This window comes from Antechinus flavipes, chromosome 1 (genome assembly GCF_016432865.1).
Source record: "Antechinus flavipes isolate AdamAnt ecotype Samford, QLD, Australia chromosome 1, AdamAnt_v2, whole genome shotgun sequence".
Classification (NCBI taxonomy): Eukaryota; Metazoa; Chordata; class Mammalia; order Dasyuromorphia; family Dasyuridae; genus Antechinus; species Antechinus flavipes.
In genome coordinates, this window is record NC_067398.1 from 625,669,032 (window position 1) to 625,682,158 (window position 13,127).

The 13,127-nt window shown below is 34.7% G+C and overlaps 1 protein-coding gene across 2 annotated transcripts in view; it reads right to left on the reverse strand.

The window, feature by feature from the left end:
* The window catches only part of ADCY8 (adenylate cyclase 8), a 397,348-nt gene that overhangs the window by 211,443 nt on the left and 172,778 nt on the right, over window positions 1-13,127 (reverse strand). For both annotated transcript variants that reach the window (XM_051971100.1, XM_051971099.1), the window contains exon 3: window positions 6,501-6,631. In XM_051971100.1, coding sequence (XP_051827060.1) covers window positions 6,501-6,631 — 131 coding nt within the window. The remainder of the gene's footprint in view (window positions 1-6,500; window positions 6,632-13,127) is intronic.

Here is a 13,127-nt window from a genome sequence, read left to right on the forward strand (position 1 = left end):
GAACTTCTTTCAAATGAAGGAAGCCAGGAAAGCTAGGAGGCACAGATAAGGAGGGAGAAAATTCCAGGCAAGGGGGATACCCAGTGAAAATACTCTTGTTTGGGACAGTGTCCCTGAATAACCAAATATATGCAGGTGAGGAAGTGTAAAAATTCTGAAAAGCTAGAAAGGAGTAGGGTTGTGAAGTACTTTGAATGACAGAAGGTTTTATATTTTGATCCTGGAAGTGACAGAGAGCCACGGGGGAGACAAAGATAAAGACCTATTTATAGATCATAAGGAAGTAACCTCATAGAGAAATAAGTAAGAAAGAGGATATGATAAAGAGGCTAGTTGGTTGGTTGGTTGTTGTCCTTTATATTTGAAAAGGACCAAAATTACATCATTATGTTAGAGTCCAGTTATAACGTGTCCCACTGTGGCTGATCAGACGAATATGAGTTCAGAATGCTCTTCCACAGGTCAAACACAAATAGTCCCTATGAACATTAGGGGTACTTTGTCTAATTTTGCACATCTCATGTTTCTTTTGGGCTAATTCAATTTTGCTTTGCTCATAAAGAACAACACCTTCCCTGATAAGGGTACACTGTGCTGAGTGGTCCTGGGTCTTGCATTTCTTTTTCTGACTACTTTATGAGTGAGTTCTACATAAAATAATCTTTTTGAGAAGCGTTCATCTGTCATTAGAACAATGTGGCCACATAAAGGAGTTGTATTCTCTATAGTATAGTTGGAATGTTTTAACAGTTTAGTTTGAGAAAGGACCTTAGTATTTGGTACCTTATCCTACCAGGTGATCTTCAAAATCTTTCCTAGACAATTCAAATGGAAACAATTCAGTTTCTTGGCATGGTACTAGCATACTGTCCAGGTTTTACAGGTATACAACAATGGCTTTGTAGACCTACCAATGGCTAGATTTGGTAGTCAGTCTAATAGCTCTCCCCTCTCACTCTTTTCTTTGGAGTCTCCCAAATATTGAGCTAGTTCTGTGTCAGTCTCATTATTAATGTGGACATCCATGGAAAGTATGCTGCCAAAATAAGAGAACTTATCCACAGCATTCAAAACTTTACCATTTATTATAACTGTTAGCTCCACATATGGATGGTGTGGTGCTGGCTGATGGAGGACCTGTGTTTTCTTAGTGTTAATTGTTAATTTTGTTGGAGAAGACAGGATGGAAAGTTACATGTGCATATGTAGAAGGATTAGTATTGGAAAGAAAAAAGGCTACTATTTAATGTGAATAAGGGGTTAAGAAGGAAATAAGACAAAAGGCATCTGAGAGATAAGAGATGAACAGGAGGAGAGTAGAGAGAGCTGTTGTGGAATAGTTTAACTGTTTTCCTTTGATAAATATGAGACAAGGTTTTTAGTTGGATGGATAAGGGGCGAGGAAGCTATGGGAGGTTTGAGGAATTAAAAGATTTGGGAAAATGACTGTAGTAAGGAAAAGAGTAAATTGATTAAGGATTGCCTGGGTGTAATGAGGACTCAGTTGAGAAATGTAACAAATCTCAAGTGGACTCAGTAAATATGGCTTCATCATTTTTTGGGACTGGTTCAATTGTGAATGAGTAAGAGCTAAGGCAACAGATGCTAGGAGTAATTCAAAGTTGGGGTTTAGCCTGGAAAGATATTTGATAGATAAAATGCAAAGGATTTGAGAGAAGAGAATGATTTAATGTTGAACTGGTTCACCAAGATGTCAAGAAGAGGAGAAAAGAATACAGTCAGTGAAGTGATGATGGCTTGAAGAAAAACTGAGGGATCAAGGGATTGGAAATCAAAATGAGAACAATGAACAGAATTCGAGGTGGCAAGGAGAGGTGAAATGAAAAAGAATTTTAATTAGATAAAGGAATGTCAGAGTTCAGAAACATGGAAGTGGAGAATTTATTGGTAATTGTAAGATTAAGGATAAGTTACTAGGTGGGGTGAAGAAAGAGGTGATGGGAAATTAGTAAGTAAAAAAAAAAAAAACTGAAAGGTTAGGGTGTTTGACCAGTGCTGAAACACATGTTGAAGGCCCTTAGTATGAAGGCAGAATTGAAAAAGAAAGATTAAAAATCAAGTACTGAACAACTGTTAAAAGAAAGGTAATGTCTTGAAGATCAGTACACAACAACTACCAGGATTTTGATTGAGTACTACACATGGTAGCTAGGTGGCACAGTGGATAGAATGCTGACCCTGGTAAATTCAGTCTCATTTCAGATATTTATTAGCTGTGTAATTTTGGAAAAGTCACTTAATCTTGTTTAACTCAATTTCCTTATCTGTAAAATCAGCTGGAGAAGGAAATGGCAAACCACTCCAGCATCTTTGCCAAGAAAATCTCAAATGGAGTCATGAAGAGTTAGATATGACTAATCAACTAAACAACAAAAACTAAATAAGGATTGAATGAAACTTGAAGGAAGAGCAGTTACTAAGCGATAGTAGTAAAGAAAAAGCCTATAAATAACATCAGGAAGCAAGTAGTATTCCAACTTTAGTAACTTCATCAAGTAGTATTTTCACCTCAGCCAATGAGTTAGAGAAGTGAAAGCACAGCAAGTGCTGGAAAATGTGGCCAATAAGGCTGTAGTCACAAGAGGGAGATAGGTCACAATGAGGGCCATAAGATAGAAGAATTAGAAAAGAAAAAGACTTAAGATGAAAATAAGTTTGTAGCCTACAGAGTGGAGGGTTGTGCAGTCTTAGAGTGAGATATTATATTTAGGCAAGGATTGAATTGAGATATATGAGAATAAAAAATAGATGAGGCAGTAATGAGCTTAAATTATTTAGAGAAGACCTATAAGAAGTAATACACTGAAAACTAAAAAGACTTAGCAAAGACAAATATGTACACAATGATAATAAGAATTAAAAATTCATAATAATACTGGAAGACCTCAGAATTCTAACAAATATAATGACTCAGGATAGAGGTGGTGGATTACAAATAAAGAATGAGGCATAGCTTATATCCCAAAAAGATCTTAAAGAAGGGAAAGGGACTTGTATGTGCAAGAATGTTTGTGGCAGCCCTGTTTGTAGTGGCCAGAAACTGGAAACTGAGTGGATGCCCATCAATTGGAGAATGGCTGAATAAATTGTGGTATATGAATATCATGGAATATTATTGTTCGGTAAGAAATGAACAGTGGGATGATTTCAGAAAGGCCTGGCGAGACTTACATGAACTGATGCTGAGTGAAATGAGCAGGATGAGGAGATCATTATATACTTCAACAGCAATACTATATGATGATCAATTCTGATGGACCTGGTCATCTTTAGTAATGAGATGAACCAAATCTGTTCCAATGGAGCAGTAATGAACTGAACCAGCTACACGCAGCAAAAGAACTTTGGGAGATGACTATGACACACTATATAGAATTCCCAATTCCTCTATTTATGTCCCCCTGCATTTTTGATTTCCTTCACAGGCTAATTGTATATTATTTCAGAGTCTGATTCTTTTTGTACAGCAAAACAACGGTTTGGACATGTATATTTATATTGTATTTAATTTATACTTTAACATATTTAACATGTATTGGTCATCCTGCCATCTAGGGGAGAGGATAGGGGAAAGGAGGGGAAAAATTGGAACAAAAGGTTTGGCAATTGTCAATGCTGTAAAATTACCCATGCACATAACTTATAAATAAAAAGGCTATTAAAAAAGAAAAAAAATGAGGCATATATTATCACATATAATTAATTTGTTGGTCTTTACTACGAAGAAGAGTTCTAAGGGGGAGTACTGAAAAATAACAGCAATATAAAGGCACTGTAGGTTACTTTTTAAAAAAACATAAGAATTTATACCTCCAAATGAAAGTTATTCTTTCAAATTAAAAAAAAAAGCATGGATATATATATATGTATGTTTTGTAAAGATAACAAAAATGATTGAAAGGAAAAGAAGTTTAAAAATATTAATTATACCCATTCTTTGCTTGTATCAAGGGTCACAGGAAAAAGAGACACAAAGAAAAAGAAATGGAGGAGCAAACACTGAAATTGGACATATGGGGAAACGTTATTAAGATCACTATTTCAGTAAGCTGCCTTCTTTGCTATGAAAGTCACCTCTGTCCATTTCATTTAGATGCAAAATGGAAATGAAAGAATAAATACAATTAAATTAATAAGCTTACAATCTGGAGTCAAATGTTTAAATTAAATCAATTTAAATTCAAACAAAAGAGGAGAAAGTAAAACAAGAAAAAAGAAAAAATAGTATTGGGGAAAGAAGCATGAAGAAAGTGAGTAGAATTAGACAGTTATGTACTACTGGATTTGTTCTGAGAATTGTGGGTAGGAAAATTCAGCAATGATTCTGGTTTGGCTTCCAGATGTGGGTTGAGAAACCAGGCTCCTCAACTATAGGGGACATAGGTGTATTTTTAACACAAAACAGCCTTCAAGTGGGAAGGAGCTGCTACACCCGCTTATTGATTTCAGCTCCTCAGTACCTAAAGAAGCCATTGGCATTCACTGCTGCTGTAAATAGAAGGGGAGAGACTGGTTGCCAGCAGCTTGGTCTCTGTGTAGATTCTTTTCCCTTAGAAACGACTCTCTTCACTGAGGAAACTGAAAAATGTAGGGCAGTAAACTAAATTTTAATCTAGAGCAATGTAAACTTCTACAAAAGGGGCTCAATCACAGAGAACACAGCTTAGTGATTAAAACAAAAAGGCTGAATGAATTCAGCTGTGCAGAAACAAGGGGAGAAATCAGAAATGAATGATCAAGGAAAGGAAACTGATATTTATGAAATCCAGTTCTCCTGAGATATTTGTATATGCACACTTTTAAAATCGAGGAGAGTATTATTATTGTTATTGTTACTATCATTATATGCTTCTCGTCTGATGTCAAGTAGTTTTTTTTTTTTTTTCATTTCCTCAAAAAAACAAAAATTCTTTGAGTATCACCTCCTCTGGATCCACTCACTAGAGACCATATCCATCAACAATACATACATTAGTGGAGTGTCTATTGAGGCAATTAGTGAGGTGATGAAATGAATAGAGTGTTGGACCTGATGTCAGGAAGACTCATCTTCATGAGTTCAAATACAGCCCGATTTTTACTAGCTGTTTAACCCTGGGCAAATCACTTAAACCTATGTGCCTCAGTTTCCTCATCTATAAAAAGAGCTAGAGAGGGAAATGGTAAACTACTTCAATATCTTTGTCAAAAAACTCAAATGAGATCATGAAGTCAGACATGAACGAATATTATCATGGTAGTCTCTACTATGTAGAGATTATTCCTGTGTTAAGTTTTTAGAAAAGGAGTTTGCTTGTTAATTGGATATGATCTGCATAGAAAGGTCTCACTTTTCACTAAGAAAAATGAGTCTTCACTATCAAATTGAGATGTGCCAAAGGTAAAAAAGCAGGTGTAGGGGAAAGAGGTCTGTTTGCCATAGGAAGAAGGAGAATTATTTTTTACCAAAAGAGAAAAATCATAATGAAAAGCCTTGGGCTCACTTAATCACTAAGTAGAGTATTAGCCTATAAGGAGAATCACCATTCTGGACAATATTCTGGACTTTTTTTTTTGGGGGGGGTGAGGCAATTGGGGTTAAGTGACTTTCCCAGGCTCATACATCTAGGAAGCTGTTAAGTGTCTCAGACCAGATTTGAACTCAGGTCCTCCTGACTTCAGGGCTGGTGCTGTCTTGGACTTATTAACTAAATCACAGACTGATGTTACTTCTGCCATTTTCATAAAATGTGAAGGTGAACAATCCTAACATAGAAGAGAGAGATCTTAAGGAAACTTAACAACAACATGGTATAGTGGATAGAGTCAGGAAGTCTGGGTTCAAGTTTTCCCTTTATCATATAGTTGTTGTGTTAGTATGGATAAGTCAAGGAATCAATTAGTACTCCCAGATAACCCTCTAACTTTAAGTCACAGATGAGCTTCTTATTTGCCTGTAAAGAAGGCGTTTCCACTGATCTAGACATTTATACATATATATTTGAATACATGTGTACATGCATATATGAGTGAATATATGCATTTATATACAAACAAAAGTGATCTGTTCATAATATCAAGACCTCAAATGAATTCCTAATTTAACATTTAACAAAGAAAGTGAAAGAGTCTCTGACATCACTTATAGGCAGAACTCATTAAACAACATAAAAATAAGTCAAGTTACTGTGAATATGAATATGTAAATAGAGTTACCATTTATATAGTTCTTTTATGCTTTTTGCAAAATCCTTTGTATACATGATCTCATTTGAACCTTAAAACAACCTTGTAATTTATTTATTATTTCCACTTTATAGATAAGAAATCTGGAGCTCTAAGAAGAGAGCTCTAGGACACAAGGCTAGTGAATGTCTGAAGAAAGACTTGATTCCAGATCTTTCTGATTCTAAGATCAATACCATATTAACTATTCTACAGTTGCTTTCCCCTGAACATTTACATGCATGTGTATTCATATGAATGTGTACATATCTTACCTGACATTTTCATAGCGATGGATGTAGATCTTGTGGAACTGGTGCTGTAAATGCTCATCTTCCACATTGGTCATATCATTGATCATCTCAAGGACAACAAACCGAGGCAATACAGAAAGTACCAGTCGTTCCTGAAACAAAACAATAGTCAGAGGTTGGGATTATTAGACCATGGCTGCCTCAGTTTGAGCAAAAGCTCCTGAAGACAACTGTTCCAAATTTATCCCATCCAATCCAAAGAACATTTAATAATCCTCTACCATATGGTAGGCACTGTCTTAGACCAGGGAAACATAAAATAAACCATCCCTTTTGTCCAAGAACTTGTATCATACTGGGAGATACAGGATGTGAAAAGATGAATACATAAGAATCTAAGGAAAAGGGATGACCTCCAAAAACTAAAAGGATCAGAAAAGCACCTTTAAAGGCTTAATACAAGCTGAGATTAATGATGTATTCCTTATTAAATAGGGAAAGTAATTTCTTGGCCAAGAAGCTAAAACCTTTATTGAGGAAATTGTTGTCTGTTGTTCAGCTGTTTCACACTCTCTCTGATCCCAATTTTGGGTTTTCTTGGCAAAAAGAGTTGATTGGTTTGCCATTTTCTTCTCCAGCTCATTTTACAGATGAGAAAGTGGCTTACTCCAGGTCACAAGCTACTAATTATTTGATACCAGATTTGAACGCATAAAGATGAGTCTTCTGACTCCAGATCCAGAGTGTTATTCATTGTGTCACTTAACTGTCTGAGGGTGCCATAAGGAACACTAATTGTCCTTCTTATCAAATTCATACAGCACCTTGAGGAAAATATAAAACATTTACTCAATGACATCTATTGCTTAGAACTGAGCAATGATATCTTTCCCTTTAACATGTTATTGATCACAAATAAGTACTTCTTGAACTTTATTCAAAAGTTTCATTGGATAAACCATACTTGAAAAATTGTACTTAGATCTAGAAGCCTCTCACTTGGAGTATTCTAATAGCTACTCAGCTTTAAACTTCTTATACTACAGTCTATCTTCTTCACATCCAGAAAAATGATTTTCCTAAAGTGAAAGTTTGATCACTTTTACTTTTTCCCATTTTCCCACTTAATAAACTCCAGTGACTCCCTATTGCTTTTGGAATGTATGCTCCTTGGTTTGATATTTATACTGCTTCAAAACCTGATCCTTTAAAAGTATCACTTCTCAAGCTATACTAAGAAGCAGTAATTATCAAAACAATTTGCAATTAGTTAAATAAATAAGTCAATCAGTAAAACAAATTAGTCATACAACATATAGGAAAAAAACCCCAAAACAATGAACCTAGTAATCTAGGAACACAATGGCTGGAGATAGGTTTCATTAGCTGTTCAAAACTGGTAGGAAAATTGGATTGCAGTAATAAAGAAATTAGCATACCCAAACACCTCACACCTTTTGCCAAGATAAATTTCAAATAGATATGTAACAGTAAAAAAGTCCCAAAACAAAGAAAAATTCCTTATAAGATCTATGATTAGGGAAATAGTTCTAGACCAAATAAAGAAGAGAGAAGATCACAAAAGATTATATATGTATATATATATATATATATATGTATATATATATATATATATATATATATACATATATATATATGTATATAGTCATATAAAATGAAAAGGATTTTTTTTAGACAAATAAAATATAGCTAGGATTAGAAGAGAAACAATTAGCTGAAAAACAATCTCTAAAAATGTCTCTTAAAAAGATCTAATTTGAAAAAGCACAAATATATTTATTATTTAAATTTATAAGAACTAGAGCCATTATAGAATTGACAGATTGGGTCATCTAGGTGATATAGATAGTGGATAAAGTGCTGGACTTAGAGTTGAAAAGACTTATGGATAAATGTGGCCTCAGACACTAATAGCTGTGTAACCTTGGACAAACACTCAGATTCTTACCTTATTTAGTTTCCACATCTACAAAAATGACTATCATAATAGCCTATCTTACCATTTAGGGTTGTTGTGAAGATTCAATTAGATAATAATTGTAAAGCACTTTGGAAACCATAAAATGTTATATAGATGCTAGCTATTTTAATGATTATTACTGAAAAAAAATGTTCTAAGGATATAAATAGGAAATCCTCTGGAGAATAACCTGAGGCTATCTATAGTTACATAAAAAATGTTTCAAATAACTAATAATCATAGGAATCTAAATAAAAGCAATTATAAATTTATAACTCACAATCATCAGATTGGGAATAATAAAAAAGAAAATGACATGTTGGAGGGGCTTCAAGCAAAGAAAAACACTGATATGTTGTCGGTAGAACTCTGAACTGATCTAGCCATCCTGGAAAACAATATGGAATTTTGTACAAAAAGTTGCTAATCAGTTCATGTCCTTTGACCTAGCCATTTAATTGGTAGATTTATATCCAAGAGGACAGAAAAGGGAAAAGGCCCTTTTTTCTTCCCTCCCTTTCTCCTGATTGCCCCTCATATATGCTATTCCTCCTATCTCTGAGCCTTTATACTTCCCATGCCTGGAACACACACTCACTCTTCACCTCTGAAACTGAGATTTCAGGGGTTAGTTTTAATTAGTTAGGACTTAAATCCAGAATGCCTGACTTAAGAGTCCTTTTCTTATCACAATGCCTCAAGAATAAGGATGAGGAATTCTTAGCCTCAAGGAGAGAAAATTGAATCCAAATTCCTTTTTTGGCATTTAAAGACCTTTACAACCTGGCTTCAACCTTGTTAAACAACATTATTAAACATTTCTCCCATTCCTACGTTCTACATTTCAGTTTTCTTGCTGTTCCTCTAATGCAATATTCCATTTGCCATCTTGATGTTTTGCAGAAGTTATCACTCCGTTCCTGTCTGGATTGTACTCCCTTCTCAACTCTGCTTTTTAGAATCCTTAAAAGTATAATTTATGTGTCACTTAATACATGAAGTCTTTCTTGCTCTCCCTAGCTGCAAGTGCCTTTCCTTACTCTCCATATTGCTTTTTATTCATTTCATATATATTTTACATGTATGTTGTCTTTCTCTTTAGAATGCAAGTTTGAAGATAGAGATTTACTTTATATACATGTATCTATAATAGGTCTGACACATAGTGTGTTCTTAAATTATGCTTTTAGATTGACCAATTGCTGTCTTTAAATACTGTAATGGCTGTGCTATTCCTGTGGATAAATATTTAGATTTTTTTTTAAATAAAAAAAGAATTTATTTTAAAATTAGATCTACTCTATTTACACAGTGCAATAGAAAGAACTCTTTGGTAAACAAATTTGAAAGACCTACAATTACAAACAGAAATTCCAGAATACCAGTGATGAAGTATGATTCCCACCTCCTGACAGAGAGATAAAGAACTAAATAAGCAGAATGATTCATATGCTTTTGAATATGACCAATGAGAAAATATATTTTTGCTTGATAATGCATATTGATGTCAGTGGTATGTTTTTTTTTCTATATGTTTCCAATTGGGGAGGTGGGAAAGAAAGAAAATAAATGCTTGCTAACTGAAAAATAGTAATCTCTTCTAATCAATACAATTATCTGTTAACTCCAAGAACTTCTGATAAAAAATGTATATACTTCCAAAAAGAGAACTCTTGGACTCAGGTTGTAAATTTAAGCATTTTTCCCCTTTGTTTTTTCTTACTCTGCTCATCCTTAGAATTTGGCTAATACAAAAATGTTCTGTGAGAGTTCATATGTGTAATGGTATCATTTGCTTTTTAAATGAATTAGAGAGGGGGTAAAGGGAAGGAGAAATATTTTAACTGAAAATAAAATGAAAAAAAGAAAAGAATAGTTTTTTGTTTCAAGAAAGAATTCTGGATTTGGGGTTGGAGATATCAAACTGAAGTCTAGCTTTTCAACTTGTTACTTATGTTACCCATAACCTCTCTGAAACTCAGTTTCTTCAACTATAAAATTGTAAAATGAAGGAGTTTGATTAGATAACCTCTAAGATTCTTTCTAGATCAAAATATATGAGTTTGAAAATTATAGTTATTCAGATTTGGACCAGTTGTAAGAAAAAAATCCTAAAATTAATAGATCTTGTCAGGTGGCCAATCCAACAAAGTTGTACTCTCTGCAGGAGAGTATAAATGCTTGTTTAGTTCAAGAAAGGACCTCAGTGTCTGGTACCTTATCCTACCAAGTGATCTTCAAAATATTCCTAAGAGAATGAAAATGGAAGAAATTCAGTTTTCTGCATGTTGTTGCTGACCTGTCCAGGTTTCATCCTTAGAATTTGGCTAATACAAAAATGTTCTTGTTACTTATGTTACCCATAACCTCTCTGAAACTCAGTTTCTTCAACTATAAAATTGTAAAATGAAGGAGTTTGATTAGATAACCTCTAAGATTCTTTCTAGATCAAAATATATGAGTTTGAAAATTATAGTTATTCAGATTTGGACCAGTTGTAAGAAAAAAATCCTAAAATTAATAGATCTTGTCAGGTGGCCAATCCAACAAAGTTGTACTCTCTGCAGGAGAGTATAAATGCTTGTTTAGTTCAAGAAAGGACCTCAGTGTCTGGTACCTTATCCTACCAAGTGATCTTCAAAATATTCCTAAGAGAATGAAAATGGAAGAAATTCAGTTTTCTGCATGTTGTTGCTGACCTGTCCAGGTTTCAAAAATGAGATCAGCACAATGGCTCTGTTGACTTTCAGTTTGGTAGTCAGCCTTATATCTCTTCTCTTGCACACTTTCCTTTGGACCCTACCAAACACTGAATCAGCTCTGACAATGGGCATATTAACTTCCTTATACTGCTAAAGTAAGTGAACTTATCCACAGCTTTCAAAACTTCTCCATTTGCTGTAGCCAATGATTCCACATATGGATTGTATGGTGGTGGCTGATGGAGTAGCTGTGTTTTCTTGGTGTTAATTGTTAGCTAAAATTAGTACAAGCAGCAAAGAATCAATTCTTACTTGTAGCTCAGTTTGGGAGGCTGCATTAACTGCATAATCATCTGCAAACAAAAAAGTCCTGCACCAACACTCCTGCCATGTTAATCTTGGGTTGTAAACTTTTTGAGAAGAGAGCCCAGCTGCAGAGAATGCAACAACTTTGGGCTGGCCACATGGGCTTGCCAAAAAAGACAATTTTATGATGAACTCACACACAGCAAATGCTTATGTGGTGGTCAGGAAAAGTGATACAAGGATGCTCTCTTAAGAACTTTAGACTTCATTGTATGATGTGTCCTCAGAGAAGGGGCTGTGCTCTATGTGCAAAACAGAATTAAAGTAGGTCAGAAGAAACACAAGATGTGCAAAATTAGAGAATCCATCCCAAGTGTTTATTTTCACCTGACCTGTGGTAGAGCGCTCTAAAGTTATTTTGGTGTGATCAGCCACAGTTGGACACATGTAACTTGATATTAACATAATAATGTCATTTTGGTCTTAGAGAATGAAGGACAACAATCAGTCTTGTCAGGTAGTGAGATCTTTTGCTTGGGGATATTCAAGTAAAAACTAGATGATTGCGCTGTTGTTGTCCAGTCTTTTTAGTTGTGTCCAACTTCAGCTACCATGCATAATCAGATTACAAATACAAAAAATGATGAAGTCCTTATCAAATGGTGATTTTACATTAATGCAAAACTATCTGAGGCAGAACAGAAAACTAAAACTTGGGGGGAATCAAGACAAGCTTCAAAGAGAAGGTGATACTGAATTGAGTTTTAAAAGAATAATATTACCTCTTTGCTCAGCTGCATAATATTGATCATTTCCTCCACCCCTAACTAATCACTTTTGAAAAATACACTTGGGACTATATTTTATTTCCTTCATCAATATTGCCCAATCAGTAACTTATGGGGAAAAAAAGAATCATAGAATTATGAGAGCTACAAAGAGATTTTGAGGCAAAATTTGAATTCAGGAAGATGAGTCTTCTTGATTTCAGACCCAGCACTCTACGCACTGTAACAACCAGCTTCCCAGGTAACTTAGGTACTAGATAGCAAATTAAGACTGGAATACAGGACCTCTGATTCCAAATCCGTAGCCTCATTGTTGGGTAATTTCTGCTTCCAAATCCAGTGCTGTTATTGTTGTTTTATACTATCCTATGCTTCCTATTATTATTTTACCATGCTTAACTCTTCCCTCAGCTTGATTCCCTGGTTTATTAATCATTACACTACTATACTGAGAATACTCTATGAATAAAAAGGACAGCAAACACACTTTAATATAAATTTATAGTTAGCATTGAAGCAGAATACAACCTTTACCTGCTTTGGAAAGCAAAACCCAGGAAGACTATATTACAGAGAATTCCCCAAAAGCTCATATTTTCTTATTTTCCTCTCTCCTCAGGCCTATAATCTTTGCATAAAAAGGGAATCTTGGCTTAATTTAAAATGCATCAAGGCCTTTGCCTCCTTTTCATTCTCATCCCATAAAACAGAGACCATTCATGCCCTGAAAATGGTTCCCACACCCATCAATTGCTAGGTTAGACCCAGACAGGAAAAATATGTAGCTGGAACCTAATGGTCTACTGGGGAATTAAGATCTTTATTTCATGCAAATGTTTGTGGTGATAAAGAAAAATAGAATAAAGGCCAG